This window comes from Halichoeres trimaculatus, unplaced genomic scaffold (genome assembly GCF_033239565.1).
Source record: "Halichoeres trimaculatus isolate MK-OKI-2021-1 unplaced genomic scaffold, fHalTri1.1 fHalTri1_scaffold_12, whole genome shotgun sequence".
NCBI lineage: Eukaryota > Metazoa > Chordata > Actinopteri > Labriformes > Labridae > Halichoeres > Halichoeres trimaculatus.
This window is the reverse complement of record NW_027437190.1, coordinates 11,650,033-11,670,910: the sequence shown is the minus strand read 5'-3', so window position 1 is coordinate 11,670,910 and position 20,878 is coordinate 11,650,033. Positions and strand designations below refer to the sequence as shown.

General features: G+C 42.6%; 1 protein-coding gene across 1 annotated transcript in view; it reads left to right on the top strand.

Annotated features, from left to right (window-relative positions):
- znf407 (zinc finger protein 407) overlaps nt 1-20,878 on the top strand; it is a 184,102-nt gene that overhangs the window by 57,711 nt on the left and 105,513 nt on the right. Inside the window, exon 5 of the mRNA XM_074684332.1 lies at nt 19,567-19,641. Coding sequence (XP_074540433.1) covers nt 19,567-19,641 — 75 coding nt within the window. The remainder of the gene's footprint in view (nt 1-19,566; nt 19,642-20,878) is intronic.

The following is a 20,878-nucleotide window of genomic DNA, read 5'->3' as shown; positions in this document are numbered from 1 at the left end:
CATCTTCCCACAACAGATCAATACGGGAATATTTCCAGAATCCCCGCTTCTGTCTCCGATTTAACCCGGCCATGTGAGTGTGCAAGGGAGTGTGTGTTTGTGTGTGTGTGTGAGCTTGAAGAATACTCGGACTGACAACCTCACTTGTGTCTCGGTGGTTAGGGTGAACTCAACTACCGTTATCGAACCTATTGGCACACCATCACACTGCTGTAAAAATGATATTTTGGTTTATGTCGGCCCTTCGGTCAAGTTTTCTGTCAGCTCTCGTCTTGTTCATCAGTGTATCTAAAAAAATTATTCCTGTCAACAGCAAAAATACATAAAACTGCAATGTCTCTGATAAGATGTAGACATAACTATACCATCCTCTGTGGATACAAGCATTCACTTCTTCTGCTGCTATGAAATATTGACACACATGTGCACACACTTTGTCTTGCACATGTAATCTCCACCACCCCCACTCTCCACCTAGCACATGTTTACTTGTTGTAAATTGTCCTAAAGGGACTCAGCCACACATGATTTATGGTGCCAGATATGATTAGATCCCATGTATTTTTACACAACGGACACTTTTTTTTTTTTTTTTTTTTTTTTCGCATGTGGCGCCTTAAGTGGGAGCCAGTAGTCATTAATGACTGAATAAACAGTGTGTCCCCTACTTATTAAAATATAGCTTCATGTTTCCTCCCCATTACTGTCGTGGCTGCTTTGCCTTGGCAACAGAGGACACCAGCTCAGAGTGAGAGTAAAAATATTTGTCTTAGACTGTTTAATATGTCTGAAGATCTGTTGGGGTTAAAGGCCGGCTGCTGACAGAGTGTATGAAATGGAGTCAGTTTGGTATTTTCTGGAAAATGTTAAGCCTTGACTGACTGGAGTGAGCCTTCTGTAATATATGCCTGTTCAGGCTGTATGGAAGTGGATCATTAGCAGTGTTTTAAGATGAATTCAGCTTTCCTGAGGGTCTTTAAAGGTAGGGATGTTTGATACCACTGATACTAGTACGAGTACGCCCCTCTTGAGTACTCACCGATACCACTAGTACTTTTGATACATACATTTTCACACTCAGTCACTTTGCCATTTGGTCCAAAATAAAACACAAACAACTCTCTCTGAGTTTACAATAAAAAAAGTTGCAAAATAAAACTAACAAATGTTCGAGTTTAAGTTAAAAAAACAAACAAAAAAAAACTGAAGTGCAAAATAAAACAGTTTAACGGTTAACTCTCCCTGGTTTATTCATGTTCCGTGGTGTCAAACCACAGCAAGCAGCAGTAACTACTGGCAAGGTGGATTTACTCAACGCAAGATTTCTTTGCCTTGAGTATCGGCTGCTGGTATCAGCAGCCTTTATGAGTACCGGTACCTTGAAAAAAGGCTGGTATCCGCCCGATGACTGATGTCTCGGTATGCCTACCACTGCCCTTTACAAATCAAGGCAACTCAAATTTATCAGTTGTTGCTTTGCAGATAAAATCTTTGTTTTTTCAAGTCTAATACAAATTCCCTGATATTAAAGTGACCTCTTCAAGTTATTTTTATTTTTTTTACACCCAAAACCCAGGCAAATCCAGGCAAAAAACTGACTTCTCTGAAACGAAGCTTGTTTGTGCTTTGTAACAAAGAGGCACATGGCAATCACAAAGAAGACAAATTGTTGGATGTCTTCAATTGTTGCTCTTTGTTTAATGTGTCACAGTCTTACTCTTCATTAAATATATTAGCAAGGTACACTGTGTCATGCTATGCTGCTATGGTGTCACGTTATTGTATAACTGACTCAGCTAGCGGCATCCGGCTTACACACCGCCCACCAAGAGGGGCGCTGTTTGCTGTGGAAACAGAACAGGATCAGGCTTCACTCCAACCCAAACCAAAGTGTTCTGATCTAAACTCAACTGCTTGGTAGAAACAGGGCTTTTGATGCTCTTTGACAGTACATTTCACTCAAAATCATCTTCAGTTGATTTTTGGTCCAGTTGACAAATCATCAGTTAATGCCCTTTGTATCAAACAGAATTAGGCCCTCCTCACACGAGGACAGCCCCGTATCGTCTTGGCATCGGCATCAAAACATAATGCACAAGTTTGATGCCACATCAAACTTGTGCATTTACATGACAACCCAAAACTGTTGTCGGGTTGCCCGTCTGGTTCTGCTCTGGGGCGTATTCCACGTCAACAAGTGCTCATGCACGCGCAACATGCTGCGTCTCTGCATGAGCACTTGTTGTTTTTGTTGTTGCCGTAGCTGGTGTTGTTCGTGCTGTCTGAGAAAATGTTGATGTAATGGTCGAAGCAATATTTGTAGCTGCTGGAACAATATCAGAACCAGTCCACCTGCCGCCATTGTTGTTGTTGTTGTGTGTGACAACGTGGGTTGGGGGGGCGGGGAGTAGGAGGGGTGCTATGAGGTCACCGTCTTTTCCAGACTTATCTGTTTATACCAAGTACGGCATGAAGACGAATACGCAGAAACCCACCTGCAGACCCTTTTTCAAAAAAGATGCAGAGTCATGGACAAATATGCGTCTCCGTGTGTCAATATCACCGGATCGATAGTTTATTTTACCAGAGTTGTAGAAATTCGTACTTGTGTAAAGCCCACCTCAGAGTGGAGAACTTTGAGTTTGAGCTACGGCCCACAAGCTAAGCACACAGGTGCAGCTAATCAGAATAATGTCAGCAGAAAACCACATCACAAAAGCCTCAGAGCTCTATTTTGGAAATTTGGATTGAGGTTTTCAAGTAATTCAACTGCATTGCTTGCTAAATGGGTGGAGTCAACATTCAGAAGGACTGTTAGTGTCTTCCTTGAAAAGAGATAGGTGTCTTTCAAATTTTAACAATACGGATACCCGGTACCTGGCAATCTGTATAAGTACTCAACGGTTCCAATTTTCGATACTTTTGTATATGTTTATGTGGTAATAACTATTTTTTTAATTGTACAATTTGAACCTTTTTTTCAATTTAACATATTAATTAGTCAATTTATACACTTGCAATGCTGTGTTCATGTCCAGCATGGAAAACCACCTACTACCTACTACACAGTCACAAGGATGCATTTAGGTGCCTAAACATAGTACCTTTTGAATTCATGTGGATCTGTACTCAGTACTATAGACAGAATTCGGTCAATACCTGGAAAAATATCCATCCCTATCCTGAACCTGTTCAGTAGAAAACTGCGCTGTAGGCTCCGGTTTTTGATTTAGTATCTCATACATAACTGTTGCTGGTACTTTAATTGTTCATGGCGGGTTCTGTTTGCACACTGTGTACAGATGTTTGTTTCTGTGGCTTAGCATTTCTACAATGGAGTGAAAAACTTTTTTGCAGATTAGAATGAAGTTTAAGATGATTACATCTAAATTTATCTGTTTAGTTGTTGAAACTATTCCAAAAGACTTCTGACTGGTTTACTATTTGATCACAAGGGTATTAAACCTGTTGGTATACCTCTCTCTCTCACACACACACACACACACACACACACACACACACACACACACACACACACACACACACACACACACACACACACACACACACACACACACACACACCATCACCTTCATGTCCTGCAGGGTTGAACACACATAGTTCAAGGTTAGCCTTCAATTCAGCTCAGTCCAGCTCACAGATAACTGTCAATAAAATTGATCCTTCTATGTTTTTTTTAAAACTCTTCTCGTATTTTTCCTTCGTCCTCCTCCTATGGACACTTCCCTTGACTCCCTCACTCCACTCTCCTCTGCCTCTGTCCTTCTCTTTTCATCTCAGGCCAGATAAGTCTGCCTGGACTGCCAAGAGCACCGAGTATCACTGCCTGCTTTTTTTCCCCTCCTCTTATGTTCTTCTCACAGTGCACTGAAGCCATGTCGCAATTTCTCAGGGAGTTTTGATGCCTGGATGTCTCCTGTCCGGGTCCATCTCGTCTGAGCCGCAGCGCTGGCTCTATGCGATCTGAACTTCGCTGCCTCGCTGCAGGTCAGCCTTCACGGCCGATTAGTGTCGAAGCGCCACTTTGGTCACAAGTTGTCGGGAGCGCTTATCGTGAAGATCAACAGCGATCAGTCTCGCTGCTGCGCTCCCACTCTCCCTCTCTGTCTCACTCTGAGTCCTCCACATCTCCTCCCTCTTCCTCTCTCCTTTCTGTTTTCTGCCCTCTACCCTTTTGGCATTACCCCCCTCCCTTTGCATGTTTTTCCCCTCAAATCACCATATTTCCATCTACATCTTATCATTGTCATCCTTTCTCCTACCTTCCCCCCATGCTGCGTGTCTAAAAATGTTTCTATCTTCCTCACAACCCCCACACACATTTGAAAACCTTATGAGGTCAACTAAGATGTGAAATTGTTTGAGCAAGACAAAAAAAAGAATCATAGAGATTCTGACTTAACAAAAGAAGTTCACGTGAGGTTAGGTGTAATTAACACGGCCTCTCTTCTTGTGTTGGTTTTTAAACAGTGCAATTTAATCTTGTCTTTAGGAAGCTTACAGAAGAGAGTTTTCATCACGTTTGATTGTCATGCCATGATGCTGCTATTTACGAGTCTCCATAGTAACCCGGTTTTGATTTTATACAATCAAAACACTTCATGTATACATTGTTATCTCCTTCTTGTGTTTTGCTCCTGCCTTTCAAACATGAGAGACATTTCTCTGGAAAAATACTAGGATCAGGGAAAAAAATCAACTTTATGTTGAATCAAAGGAAAGTACCAAGCATTTTCAGGTGACTTTTTAAACCAAAAAAGATCATTAAAAAACACAAATCATGACATGTTAGCTTACTTTTACCATACTTCACCAATAAGAGGGTCACCAAGGATTGACCCAACTGCTTCAGTGTCAGACAACAATTTTGGGGGAGACAGTTTTTGCCTTTTTCTTTGAGTTTGCTCCCTATGTCCTTTTCAGTCCACATTGTGTGGAGTCTTGTTTGTCCACTTCACTAGAAACACATTCAATTTGTATTTATTTCCTTTTCATCCCCCCTCACTCAAATCTTCCCAGCCCTCCGTCTCTCGGTGTCTCTGCGTGCCGTCAGGCCTCGTCTTTGGCGAGAGCGGAGACGAGTCATGTTTGGCCTGTCAGTGTGGCTGCTAGTGTCAGTATCTGAAGCTGCTGGTTCCTCTGACAGCGCTGGAGGGGCTGCTGGTCCTAGCAGAGTGCAGCCGTCACCCTGTGACACGCTCAGTGTCACCGATCCCCTCCGTCTGGTGACATGGCATCCCACCCCCCCACCCCACCCCGACTCCGCCATGCAGCACTCCCCCTTAGCCAGTGGCCTTTTCACTGCCACTCTGGAGACAGTCAGTCACTCAGTCAGTCACTTACTGCCTCACTGAAGAGTCTTTAGTAAGAGCTGACCTACATGTGTTTTTCAAAACCGGATCCAGTTTTCTGATATGAAGCTGGCTCCAGTGTTTACAGTTTACCACCTTTAGCCTTAAGAAATGAAAACTGAGAAGATATGAGAAAGAGATCAGAGAGGAGAAAGAGATGGATAAAGACTGAGAGGTAGAGTGGTACAGTTATATAATATTTTTGGATGGAGGAAAGAAATAGTCGATAACATGTAGTTAGAGAAATGAAAGCACACTGGAAGAAAGAGAGAAAGACTGAGAGATTGATACATGGACTTACAAAGGGAGAGATATTTTTTTTTTGTTTCATGAAAACTGATGGATATCAAGGATGCCAGGATAAAGATTTTTTGACTTCCAATCACCCAATTTTTTTCATATGTTTTGCCGATACCAATCAGATACTGATACCTTCCTCTGATGAATTCAATACTCTGTTGGGTGATTCTGTTGTGAATGACTAATCATATTTGTTGTATTAAAGTGAGCCCTGTTGGTTCCTCCTCGAGGAACACTCACTTTACAAACCTTGCAAGACGCTGTTTTACTATCATTGTTTTCCAAAGAGGAGTAGACCCACACAGGGGACACAATTGCAATGTGGTTTGATTTGCAGCAGCTGTAAAGTGTGATGGTGCTGAAAACACGTGGAAACTGGATCGGTCCCGATCACATAACAAAATCTAGTACTATCTGATCCTCAAAAAATAGCCATATCAGGCACTGATACCAATCAGTGTATCAGATTGGGACATACCTAATAGATAGGGACAGAATTGAATTAACAGACAGATGAATAGACAGTTTAGATGAAAGATGAACAAAAAAGTAAATAGATGGAAAGATATGGAATGGGTTGGATAGTCAAAAGAGACAGATAGATAGATAGATGGATAGATAGATAGATAGATAGATAGATAGATAGATAGATAGATAGATAGATAGATAGATAGATAGATAGATAGATAGATAGATAGATAGATAGATTGATAGATAGATAGGCAAATAGATAAATTCCTGAATAGATGAATAGAGGGATATATCGATGTATAGATTTACAGATAGATGTTGGATGATCATTTGAATTGATCAGTTTATTTATTGATAGCTGTAAAGAGATGATGGAAAGATAGATGGATGGATGGATTGATTTATAGACGGGTGGATGGATTCATGGAGCCTGTGTGCACAGCAGGACTAAATATGTGTGTGATTTAATCTGGCCTTGGCGAGCGTGCAGCAGTGACAAATGGATGCTCACTATGAAACCCCCTCATCCAAGAGACAGTATTAGTTTTTGCTTTAATTACCAGCAGCAGTAATGTTTCCTATCCATAACTGTCGGCCCGCTAGAATGCAGCCTGGCAGAGGGGTGAGGGCCTTGTCTCTTCTCTCAGTGGGCCTCCTGTCTCTTCTGCCCCCCCAATCCGTCTATCCTCTCTCCAACCCCTCCCCCCATCCCGCTCCCCATCCCCTCTGCGCCCGCCGCATCTTTCATTTCAATATTTCAATATTTATGCCTCATCTGAGAAAGTTCAAAGTCACAGTAAGGAGGCATAACTTTCTCCTGCCTCCCTGCCGACAGCGCAGGACCCTGCCCGGGTGGACAGGAGAGGCGGGTGACGGTGGGTTCTCCCCTCCCCTCCGCTGGTCAGTGGTGACAGAAAGAGAAAGGAGGGGCCTGGGGAGTCGGAAACAGTGACGGACAAACAGATCTAAAGCTAAAATGATCATAGAGGTTTTTTAAAGTAAATGTGACTCATGTCTGGGAATATTTAAGGTATTTTATCCAGGTGTCTTTAGAATACACAACAAAAGGCAGGCTGCTTGGAAAACTGTATATTTTGATTCAGGTTTTACTGGATTTTTGCCAATTGCAGCTACTGATTGTAGAAGTTCTCCAAAAAAGCAAAATGCACAAAAATCACACACATTTTATTATTGAACACAATCACATCAGGCATAACTGGATAATATTCAAATTTTAGGTGAAATGGTGTGACACAAGTCACAACACCCTCAGACACTATTAGGCTGCTCATCATGCAGCAACTCAAAGGTCCAGGGGCAGCACAGAGGTCCCATGGGTCCCCGTGTTGGATCTGATGTCTGAGCCCGTGTCACTGTGCAGTAACACTTCTCTGTTGGTCCAGCTGACCACTCCTGTAGAAAAATCCAGAGCCAGTTTTAATAAATAAAGCGTCTGACAAGTCCGTCCTTTGCCATAAAGATCTCTGACAGCTGCCGTCTGGTAATAGATTAGCCTAATTACAGCGTCCCTGAGTTTAGATCACAACGTCACGTACTCAGCCTGTCGCTCTAATAGCCATTACAGCCACCACTCTCCACTCCCCTCCTGTTAATGTAAAGTTGTAAAGAAAAAAAAAAGATGGAGAAAAAAGAAAAAGCCAAAAGGAAAAGGTCGTCCTCATTTGCATGCAAGCCTTCATTAGAATATGCGAATATGCTAAGGACCGGAGCGGGCGCTTTGCATGTGCAGGTGATGAATGGCCGGTGCATCGTAGAATAGGCTGAGACAGAGGCTTCGTCACCCTCATCTGCATAGCGTACTTTATTTACTTATTTATTTATTTATTCATTTACTGTTGAGTCCCTGCTCTCTGTGGTACATCTCCTCTCTCTGGTATATGACTGAAGAGGACCTTTGAAATTTACCCCCCCCCATCTCTCTCCCTCCTTATACTCCTCACACACATACTTCAGTGACACGGGGCTTTATTAAATGGCTGAATGAATGCTTTCAGTTTCCACCAGCTTTTCTTTACTTATGGAAAAACACTGGGAATGCGTGGATTAGCTGCTACTGTAAATCTTTTGTGTATGTTTACCTCTTCATATGGTTCATAGAAGCATCAACAAGACACTACAAAAGGGAGAAAGCGGCTACTTATTGAGCGCTTATCCAACCTGTGGAGCACCAGAGAGCGTCAAACGGTGGGAGGGAGGCCGACATGCATTTGAGTGAAACCTCACAGAGTTTTTATGCCGTGTGTGTGAGTGTGTGTGTGTGTGTGTGGAAGGGTGGGGTTTGCAGGGTGGAGGGCGAGTTTCCAGAGAGAAACTCTTCTCTTCACTCTTCCCTGTTGCTGGGGCAGCAGATGGTGGGTGTCAAGACAACCGCAGCAATAGCCAAACAAAGACATCCTTTGTGTGAGTGTGTGTGTGTGTGTGTGTGTGTGTGTGTGTGTGTGTGTGTGTGTGTGTGTGTGTGTGTGTGTGTGTGTGTATACTTCCTAAGAGGTGTAAAAATGTGCTGGCTTTGAGTAGGAGGCAACAGCATCTATAATAACAATTGAACAGTGCATTGTATAAATTCCAAAGCTGTGCTCTCACTCAATCTCCTGAAAGTTTGTTGTTTTATTTGGTTAGAGACAGCTGACACCTCCCTGAAACTCTGAAAACACACTCAAAAACTCTCAGATTAAGCACTTCTACACGTGATCAGCCAATAAAAATGGCAGATCTGACATTAAGAGTTCAAACTCCTTCACCCAGAGAGTGTGAACTTCCACTCTGTGCGATATCTCCTCTCCATTTACAGTTCTTTGAGCCTAATAAGTCATTCTTTGATAGCATTGCTGAATATTAGATTGGTACCACAGCGGTTTATTTTGCTCCTCTGGAGTGTGACCTTAGCTGCCCTTCACAGAGGCGAGAGGATAATGAGAGTGGTAGCTGGCCGACAGACGGGCCTGACATCCCAGCTACGCCCTTCACTCAGCTGGCTGAGGAAAAACGTCAATACGGAGGCCTTATGTTTTATGGATTATCTGCTTTAGCAAAACTATAGTGAGAGAAACACAACTCTCGCTTGTCATGTTGCCTCAGTTCTTTTTAATGTGCGAGACCACTCGCCCAAACAACAAGGCTGGAAATTAGAGGCTGTCTCTTTTGTTTGTTTCTTTTCAATTTTCCCTCTTTGCACCTCTTGCCTCTCATGCTTCGGGGTCTGCGGATCATTCAGCTTTCAATGCGATGACCAGGAGATCTTAGATTTGCCACTTTGAGCCATGAAAAAAGATTTTTATAGTTTGACCACAGTTGTAAACATTTTAAAGACGCCATTCAGGTGTATCTTTGAAAACCCAGCGCGGCAATTTTCTTGTAAAAAATTCTATTGTTGTAAATCAAACCAGCTCATCCTCAAGCCTTTGTTATTTCATTTTTAATATCTGGGATTTAAAATTTTATTTTGAAATCCCCCTCTCCTTCTTTTTGCTCATCCTTTCTTCCTTTTTTCATACATTTAATTTGTTCTCAGAGGACAGGCGGATACAGTGTACAGTAAACAGAGTGAATAAATCATGTTTTGGATTTTTTTTCTTCCTTTTTTGTAAAAAGAAAAAGGGGGGCTCTTTGGGATACTGTTAGTTTTTATCCCCAGGAGGCGAAGGGGAGGCTGGGGCTTGCTGTTGTAAACGGACCCTAGTGCATCCCTGTTATCTGTAGTTTAATCTGCCCACTGGGGGCCAGAGAGAGGTCGTAGGGAAGGGGGAGGCTCATCACGGGTCCTGATCCCTGTAGGAGCAGAGGTGGGGACTGAGGTGAGAGGGGTGTTTGTGTCTTTCCCCTCAATTAGACGCTTTAACGGGTGATGGTGCCCTGCTGGTCTGTTTGTTCCTGCTTTAATGGTCGCAATCAACTGGAAAAATCTGCTTCCACTTTACACCAGTATACCAGTGTGACTGCTTTATAAAAAATGACCTTTTCTCAGCAGTGTTTTCTTCCTCTGACGTTACATAAAGGCACCCTCTCCAAGTACTGAAGACCACTTTTCATCTTTGAGTAAAGTGGGAAACCACATCTTTTTAAACTCACTGCTGCTCCGTGTAACAAATAGCTAGCTTTTAAAAGTGTTATTTTAGCTGTAATTTTGACCTTCCATCCAAACAAACAGCTTCAGAAGATTTTAGAGGTAAGCGATGAAACCCTGCTGCTCTGTCTTCGAAAATAACCAAGAACTGTATGAAATAAAAGATTCAGGTCTGTTTAATTATTTTCTGGGTAGATTTAGACCCAAAACAAGCTTAATAATATTAAAAGTACAAGCAACCCAAACAGGCTCTTTTTTATTCCTCACTCCCCACCCTTCACCTCTTCTCCCAGCACACACCACACACACCTGAGGAGACCTTCTAAACATAAGGAAACCTGCATTACAAATTACTGCACATCATAGAAATTGTGCAGCAAGCTTTTTAAAATACCAGCGCTGCCAGCGAGGCGCTTTGTAATTTATCCCTTCACGGCTGTTAGCTGCGCCGCGCAACGGTGATTTATTTGGTTTAAGAGAAGTTTTGTTTAGAGAGATAATGAGCAGGACTTCTCTTTAATGATTTAACACGGCGCGGTGGAAAGGAGAGGGGGAAAAAAGCACATATATTTTTCATATCTTTAACTGCACTGCAGAGAGGAAGGGAAGGAAGGAGAAAGAGATGCATTAGCAACAAAGGCTAACAGCCTTTAACAACCTGCATTTTTTGATTCATTTTGTTTTGTTGTGTGAAATGAGACTCCTTCACTTCCTCTCACACAGCACAGTTTTAGTATGTTATATGTATTTCATTTAAAATGTTTCTGAGGACATTTTCTGTCTTCAGAGAGGATACTTCTCTTTTTTCTAATCCATTAAAGTGAATCCTATTCATGCTGAGTCCACACAATATTCCAGGTTATACAAGTCTATTTTGAAAAGGCACTTGTGTAGCTGTCTGCACCTTGTTCTTTATACACCTCTCCTTTCATCTTTACACCAAATACAGTATTATTCTTTCTTGTTCAGCATTTTCAAGTTTCTCCCCTCACTTAGGATTTAAATCCCAAATTAAAGCAGTTAATTAGAAAATATAATGATGCTGAGTAGCATAATCTGCAAACAGTGCAATGACGCTCAGAGCTGGAGGCTCAGTAACACTGAAACTGCCATCGGCGCATAACGATGATGATATCAATAATAGATTGCTTCATCAATCGCTGTTCTCTTGAAGATGGAAATGCGCTGTTGGGAAGGGACTGAATTTTTATTTTTCATTATTATAATTTTTCCTCCCTTCCTCCCTCCCTTCCTGTAGCTGGAAAATGTCTGTTTCATCTCACATTAGGGTGTGCTCTGCATAAGTGCAGGTGGAACTTGCTCTCCCTCTAAATGATCCTTTAATGGAACAGTGTGCACTGGAGCTGGGAACTCTATGGGGCGCTGCCACTGTCGATGAGAACTTCGCCTCAATCAATCCGTCAAGGCCCATCACCTGCCTCAGCAGATGATCCAAAAACCCCTTTGGAGAGGCAAAGTGAGCTTTTTATGTACCTCCTCCAAGACTAGAGGACACACACGCTCACACACACAGGAGCGCACGCACACGCGGCGGCATCATAAGTGAGAGGTGTCTGTTTCATTCAGAGGCTTGACGTTGATCGGTCGTCAGAGAAACACTTTGCCTCTCTTTTATTTTTATCAGGATCGTCTTAGAATAGATCAAGTGCTTGCTTTGCTCTGGCACGGGCACGAAAACAAAATCAATTTGGATGTTTTATTTATTTATTTTCCCTCCCTAATATCTGTTACATTATGGGATGTTTCCATGAGCGGATGTCTTAGAAGCCCGAGCGATATTGATGCGAAGTCGCCTCTTGCTTCCGTCAAACAAAGCGACAGCAGCGCAAACTGCATTTGAGTCTGCTCCTCTCCGTAGTTCACATTCACTCCGGCTTATCCAGATACTCCATCATGATTTTTCATATTCCTTTATTTCCCTTCTTTCTCTCCAGTGGCTTTTCTTTTTCCATCCTTCCATCACCATCTATCTCCACATCTGCAAATTTGACACCACATTTAGTTCACAGCATCCTCCGCTATAGGCCCCGCTTGTAGAACATCCATTAAACTCAGCCTGTGAGCTCAGCAGAATCCCCCCCTCCTCGGTCCTTATTCTTGACAACTTCCTGTCTGTCTCTCCGTCTCTCTGTCAGGAAAGTAGTCTGTCTCTCTGTCAATAAATGTCTTATCTCAGGGCTTCTTGTTCCTGTCTGTTTATCTGTCTGTCTGACATGTCGGCAGCTGTCTCGGCGCTGCAGGGTTGCTGTCAGCCAAGTGTTGGTTTCTGTTCTTCTGTCAGTTCACCTGCCTGTCAAAGCTTCTCAGATTAGACATGTCAACTTACCTCCAGGTTTTTCTCTTCCCCAGGACGGGTTTATAAAAAATAAACAGGGAAGAAGCACATTATGTTTACTCAGAAGAGTAAATCATTTGTGGCATTGTGAATTGTTCTTTTTTATGGTATGGATCCTTCTCTCTGGTGGTAAATATAGAACACAGGTGCAGTATTCTCACGGTTAAAGTTGCTGATGCATTTGTGAGGATGTCGCCTGTCAGTAGATCATTGTTAAATTAGCCTTGAAGATGCCTTGAAGCCTTTGTAAATAAATAAATAAAAGCATGTGATTAACTGACACATTGGTGGCACTATTTTCGCAGATGTTTTTCTCCAAGTCGGGAGAAGCATCACCCGGCTCTATGAGACTGAGTTCTCCCCAAATCACATCTTTCACTCCAGCTGGGTTAAATTAAGGATAACAAAATCAAACCCTGGAACAACAGGCCAATTATTACACAATGGAACTAAGACTAAAAATGATAGAGCAGCACAGAAACGTTGGCTTCTTAATCAATACATCTTTCTCTTTAATGTATCATATTCAGCAGCTGATAGAGAGATTAAAACTGATATTTGGTTTTCAATTTAGAGACACTTCCTGCTTTTCTTCAGGCATGCTCTAAAACCATTTGTCCTGCAGCACTTTTTATTGTCTGTTGTACAAAGATGTTGGTCTCTTTTGTCTGTACGTAGACTGAAACACAGAATTTTTAAAAATCTATTTGAGGTCTGAAATCTTTACTGCCTGACCCACAGCGGACAGAGCAGCACTGGAACTTACAAATCTCTGGGCCCATGGCCTTTTCTTGCTGTCTGTTCCAAAGGCCAGAAGTGAACAGGGGGAATAAGAAAACCAGAATTATTAGGGGTGCACTGATCACAATTTTCAGGATGATCACTGATCTTTAAAAAGCCTGACCTGCGGATACCGATTTGGACCGATATTTATTTTTAATTTTTAGTTTTTATAACTGACAGCATACCTTCAGTGTTCCAGTCTTATTTTATTGGAAGTCATTGGACGATACCTGTGAAAAAATAAGATTTTTGTGTTTTAACTTAAACAACCAATGGCATGTCTTGGGTTTTAGGTCTCAGAGCAAAAAGCAACAGTGGCTGGCTGTCAGACCTTTCTGGAGGTATATAAGATCAGTTTCATGTGTGAGGATGGGTCGATCACCGATCCCCCAAAAGTAATAAAATCGTCTGACCAATCAATCGATGCATGTCTAAAAATTACCAAAAGAGCTGAAACTAAATGAATTAATCACTTCTGATTATTTAGAGAAGCTGTTCAATGATTTGAGGTTAGAAAAATGTGACTTCAGGTTGTTTTCTTGATCTACTTTTGATTAAGGTTGATTTGGACTGAGATTACATCTTTTATTTTGTTACATCATGTATTTAAAAGTATAATCGACACTGATCTGTGTTATTTTTTACATGTGTAACTGCTCATTGTCAGACAAAAACGCCTGCTCCCTGTCTTGGCTCAAACACTCTTGAAAAACACATTTTTTAAACTTAAAAACACACATAAAATTTGATCCTTTGTATTCAAAGATAGAAAGAAAAAAAAGTACACAGTAACGACTTCTGATTGATTATTAATCTACAGTATTAAAAACTTAGATAGGTGGAATGGTGTCTTCTTAGTTATCATTTCATCATTCTTATTCTACCTTACTCATCTACTTGAGCCTGTTCACCCAACTTTCTTCTTCTTTTGTCTTGTCGTCCAACACGCTCGTGCTCCCCTGTTCTCTCATTGCACATAGAGAAAGGGAGAAACTGAAAAGATGACCAGAATGAAGTGGGGGTGATTTTAAAATGTATGTTAAACCAGTGGGGGTGAAGGAAAAAAAAAGTGCAGGCAGAAGTGCAGCAGAGAGATGGATGGTCGGATGGAGGTAATATTGATATGAGAGGAAGGAGAAACAGAAGATGGAAGTGAAGGGAGATGAAGGTGAGATGGCAGAGGAGATGGAGGGAGGCGTGTGCAGAGGGGAGCTACCTGCTGCTGATGGCAGTCAGAGTCAGTGAGGGATGGAGGGCGATCCAGCTGTGACATTAAAGCAGCAGGTGGAGGCCATCATTAGGACTGGCACAGGAGGCTGCATGAGCCCGCACACACTCATTTCTTTTGGGCCCAGAGGACCACTGGAGTGTGTGTGTGTGTGTATGTGTGTGTTCCTCATCGAAAAAGAGCTGAAGCATGGTCCCATAACTTCAGAGCTCATCCCCATCCCCCTTCTTTCATCTTTCTCTCATGGAGCTCCTCTTCTTCACCAGGTTTCGCCAGCTTCGCCCAATAAAGGCCTCAGCAGTTCTTGCATCTGTTAGTCCTCTCTTAATGGTTTTTCAGTTACCTTTTAGCCAATTACAATACAGACGTTTATCTGGCTTCAGCTTAATTTTTCACCTCATAGCTTTTACTATGGTGTGTTTGCATGGTGGAGGGGCACAGCAGGGAGTGTGCTGGATGTTTAAAGGAGGAAGAAAGATAAGAAATGGTGCCAACTGTTCTTTATTTCTATCCTCTAAAACCAATGTTTGAAAACACAGCTGTTTAAACATCTCATTTTCTGTCCCATCTCTGACCACATGCTCCCTCTGGTTGCCAGTAAAGTGTTGATGACAAAGAGTCTGATTGGCGTTTTACAACTCACTTCCTTGTTGCGGTTTTGTTTTCCGACAAGGTTTATGCAAATATGTCTGTGATGGTATATTTGCATTTGTAGTTATTCCTAATGTTGTTTATATAGGTACCCAAATTATGATTTTTTGACTGTACTATCTCTACAGATATCAGATCAGAACTCAGACACAGCCTTGCCATTTTTGCTGCTGATGCCATCGTCTTGGAAATATAAGTGCAGAGATGTCAGGATAAAGTCAAACACTGCAGCGCAACCTTACAACCTTAGCCCTGTCTCCACCAAGCAGTACAGTTCAGTTTGTCTCAGTACGTCATGCATTTTGTGGTGTTTCCACTGACTAATCCTTGGACAAATGTCCAAATGACCAGGATGAACTGTCCCACTTTTTAGGACCTTTCCGTTTGGGTGCCAGACTAAACCAAGCGGCAACCCTGGTCTAAGAACATGAGACAATGCGGAAGTACTAAAAACTGCTGTTTCCCAAGTGTCTGCTTGAGGCTGGCTGAAGTACCAGAAGTCACATACACACCAAGCCAAAAAACGTTTTCAAAGCAGAAATTAACCTATTTACAGCCTGGTTCAAAAAAACGTCTCCGGTCTGAGTCGCTAATTTTACTAATTTTACACACACTCTACAGGGTGAATTTTTTTCTAACTCAGCGGTTCAGAGGATAAAGATCGCAAGCTCACCCAATCAGAGGCACAGCTGAGGGTCACGTGACCAACAGGCTCCCTATAGCTGTACGCAAAGCCCTTGCCGCTACCAATATGGCAGCGATAGCCGATGCGCTTCATTTTCCGTTTCAGAAACAGACAGGTGATGTTGGGGAGACTACGACCATGTTTTATACAGTCTATGGTCTCAACTGATCTGATCCCAGAAGGTGGAGCTACAACACTGCAGACTGTTGATTGGAATTGTCACTTACCATGCAACAGCGGCTGTATTTCCCCTCGCGGCTCACAGCCTTCTCTGAAACAAAACTTGATTGCACCACATGCCAATCACTAAGGAGGCAAATTGCTGGACGTCTCCCATCGTTGCTCTTTGTTTACGGCGTTCATTGGATTTATTAGTGGGGTACACTGTGTTGTGCGACCATGGCGTCACACTGTTACGTAACTGATGCAGCTATTGGCATCTAGCTAACACGCTGCCTACCAAGAGGAGGCACGCTTGGCTGTGGAAACACTAACACGATCAGGCTTGACTGATCCAACCTGCACCAAACTGAACTTATCTAAACTGGACTGCTTGGTGGAAACGGGGTTCTTGATTGTCAAAACCTGAGAAAACCAGCTTAGAGCAACTCAAACAAAAGTTGGCTAAGTATGTCAAGTCCAACCCGGCTCTTTCCCAGCATGCCTTTGTGCACAGCTCTGGGGAATGTGTGTGTGTGTTGTGAAGGGTGTTGGGCTTGGGAACGTCTAAGCTTAGCGTTGCTCGGGGCCCTTTCTTAGATCTCCCTTCCCTTCTGGACCTGTAGATGGGCCTATCCAGGAACACCATTAGGCAAATGAAGTTGTTTGTATCAAATATTGACATGTTATCTCTTCATCATCAGGCGGCAGGAGGGGAGAGGGAGAGAAAGATTGTAACTGTGGGTAATTGAGCCGTGTCTCCCCTGCTTATCGGTAAAGCTCCGGCACGTCACGGACCTAACGAGCTGTGGCGCGCCGATTAGTCTGAAGGGAAAGTCGAACGTGAAACACCAGAGCCTCTGTCTTTCTTTTTCTCTTTCTTTTTTATCATATCTGCAATGGATATTATGAGCCTCCCTGGAGGGCAGAGGCACAGCCTTATTAGTTCAATTCATGGGGGGGAAGAGAATTGATATGGATGAATGGCATGTTAAAGTATCCCTTTGTTACAATAACCATCAAGGCTGATGGTTGGGGCTGATGATGCAGCCCAAGGCAGCAGGACGACAAGCTGAGGCCTTGACCTGGATGGCAGAGGATGCACACACACCAAGGGCAGGGGGCTGATTACACACTGCCTTAAACAAATGGATTTGCCCCTTTAACATTTAGATATGTGATCTTTTTGTGTGATGGTGTGTGTGAGCACATTTGAGAGATGGGGTACTTGTGGATGTCAGTTTCTGTGAGTAAGGAGTGTCATTTGTCTGAATCTGGATCAGAGTATGTGTGACTGTGTGTGTGTTTTTGTCCCAGTGTTATAAGAAACAGCAGATTGGCTGAATTAGATAATCATAGTGTGAATAGCTAATTGTAAATGTGTTATCATCATTTGTGTGCAAGATGAGTATTCACATTTTTCCATTTGTGAACACTTATTTGCAACTGTGCATGCTGTTATTGTGTGGGTCTGTGTGCATTACCTCCTGTTTATGTGAGTGTGTGTGTGCGTGTACAGCCTGTGCCAGGTGCCTCCACGGGGCATTACCCATCTTGCACTTGTGCCACTCTGAGAATAATCTTGTAAAAAACGGTGAGATGAGAATCTCACAACATGCCAGTTTGATTTGTACCCCTCGCTATCAAAGAATGCTAATTAAAATCATATTTTGCATATGTCTTGTCTTTCATGCGCATATGCAAATTGCCCCTGTTGCCTTTCAGCGCTCTGTAATTAGGTTTATGAAGGACAGCTGTAATACATAATTAACAGAAATGTTTGCAAGCTCTTTTTTTCTCCACGTCTAAACACAGCGACTTAAACAAGCACGCATGAAGTGTTTCAAGGCCGTTCTTTTCTCTTAAATTTATTGATTAATTCTTGTACCCCGCCCTCAAAGAAGCATCTTAATTATGCTGTTTGTTTATTTATAGATGATGCCGTCAGTCACAGGCGTTTCCAGTAGGCCGGAGAAGCTCAGCATTTTGATCTTGCCATTCTCTCTGATTGGAGTTTACAAGATTTAGTCAAACGGTCGCTCCCAGTTTAACTCCGAGGCAACGCTTTGGACGGCTGGATGGATTGAGTTAGAGAGGGTTGAGAAAATGTAGAGTGATGATAGCCGGGCAAAACAGCAGAACATGTTTGAATATTTATATGGTGGTCTTAGTTAGTGTAGGCCTCAGGGGCCTCCATGACGGACGAGACTCTGGGGGCCATGATGGGATGGAGGGAACAGCCGTGCGTGTGTGAGTCCAGACATCAGAGTTGGGGGGTTGAGAGGAGCAATAGCTGACAGAGTGACATAAATGGTGAAATAATTATGCTTTCGCTTCATGAAAGACTAACTCCTAAAGTTAGATGGAAAGGGGCAGACGGGCTCGCCGGAGAGAAAACAGAATAATGGACGACTTGGAAGAAACTGAAGTAAAAACCTCCAGAAAAAGGAAGAAAGGAAAAAGGGTGGAGCTTCACAGAGGAGGAACCCAGTGTGTGCAGGGACGGTGCCAACCACATGACTGTCGCTTCATCTCTCTCAGCTTCTTTCATGTAGCTCCATCCTTAGCTCTCAGATGTGGTCATTGTCTCTCAGCTGCACAATAATGAGAAGTGATGGGTGCTAAATGAAAAGGCCAGGGGATGAAAACACTGGTGAAGCAGCTTGGATGTCAGAGTAGTTAGTCCTGTCATCCGTTCATTATGTTTTCAGATTCTGTTTGGGAGACGCGGTAAACTCAGGGCCCTCGACAAAGTCAGGACATTGCGGTCACCGTCAAGTTGTACACGGGTATTTCTGACTGCATGTGCGTGCAACTTCGTGGGCTGTAGACACACTGGCATTTGATCCTTGCACGTGTGCACATTTTTGTCTGACACTTTGACGCTCAACATGTGGAACTCTTTGGTTTCATTTTCACTCTACTGTCTGACCAAAAAGGTGCCTGCTAAACAAACAGCCTCAAACTTTAGACTCCTCATGTGACGCAAAACGCTCCTATATATAATTAAAGAGTCTGTTTTCCCTTTCTGCCATCTATGAACCAAACAATAGTTCTTCCATCTAAAATGTGTTTGTGACAGATTAAAGTTGAAGTAGATGTCAGATTGGGTTTCCTAAAGTGAAGTAAGGAATGAGAGCACAAAGACAGCATCTTTTCTGTTTAACTGCTCAATGTTAACTTTAATTCATTCATGTCATTACACATGATTGCATGCTCTTTCCAGTGCTTCACATCCTCCCGCTCTGCTCTTATGATCATTGAAAGATTCTTCTTTTTTTCAGCACACATGTTCTCGAGTGATGCATTTATGCTTTAGATTTTCTCCAAACAAGCCGCAGAAGAGCAGAAAACTGGTCCAACTCCCTTGAAAAAGTTCCTCGACATGTGTTTTGTTCCAGCGCTGGAATCGTGCATCCTGTTAAGAGCTTGATTTTGCTTTTTGATTAACCCATGTTTTCCCTGTGTTTCCTGCAGATGGGCCTTTGTGATGAAGAAACACCTCAGCACCCACCTGCTGGGAAAACATGGAGTTGGCCAGCGTAAAGAGAGGTAAATACAACACTGGCTGCTGCCCCCGGCAAAACAAATCATCAGCTACTATTCCAAAACAGATGATTTAAAAACCTTCATTTCTTCTTCCTGGTGCCTGACTGTCAAGTGTTTGAGCTTGTTTTCAGGACTCTAAAGTGAAAGCTACAGCAGCCAATTAATTTCAGATTTCCAAGGATGACTCCTCTAACCCCTATGGAGGTCTGCAAGTTATTAGTAAAAAAAATCCCCCACTAATTACATTAACTTTCAGAGTAATATAACTTGAGATCTTCCCTTACTTTAATGAGTTAAATGGCTTTCACTCAGTCTGTCTGTCTCTGTCTCTTGCTTACATCCCTTTTTTCTGTCAAACTTTATCTTCCTCCCCCCTCATCTTACTTTCGGCTCTCCCTCTTGAATTAAGGATGAATGATGTTTCTCTTACCATTTTAGTCTGCCGATGCATGTGTGTGTGTGTGTGTGTGTGTTTCTGTGTATGTGTAATGTCTCCCGCTTGGCCCTGTCTATCAGAAGCAGTGCCCTGCTGTCAGTGTTTGAGTTGTGTTTGCGTGTGAAAGAGAAAGATGAGGAGATGAAGTTGTGAAGCCCCCCCCCCCCGTCCTGACAAGCCAAAACGAGACGTTAAACACCTCTCAATCTGTCAAGCGAGCTGCTAAAATAGAAACAGACCCGCTTTTTCATTACTGCGCAACCGAAATTGATACTTTTGACAACGTGTGGTATTAGAAATGACAAGTGGCTTCAGATATGGAAGTGAGCGGCCCGACCAGATGCCTCTCCATCTCTCAGACGTTATCCACTAAATTCCCACTGTCAGCTGTTCATCTGGATTAGATGGAAACAAATCCTCATATCCTCCAGTGCTTCAACTTTTTGTTTCATACACAGTTTTATTTTGTATTGTTGCCTTTATTTATGCAGAAATAGCTGACAGGGCCTTCGACAACCATGAACTAAAATCTCAGTGACCGAACGTTTGATCCAATGACCTCCCAAGTCGAAAGTTCTTGGACCCTAATATCTGAAGAAGTAGGTAAAATTTGGGCAGTGATGTCAAATAATAATGACTTGTGCTATCCTTATGGATGTAATGAACCCGCGTCTACTTTGTTTTCTTTCTAGCTTGTTCTTTTCTAAGTTTACAGTCAATACTGTGTTTTTGTTCACACATAGCATTGATAAAAAAGGGAAAAACTAAATGTCATGTAAGTGTCAGTCATCTTGGATAACTTGT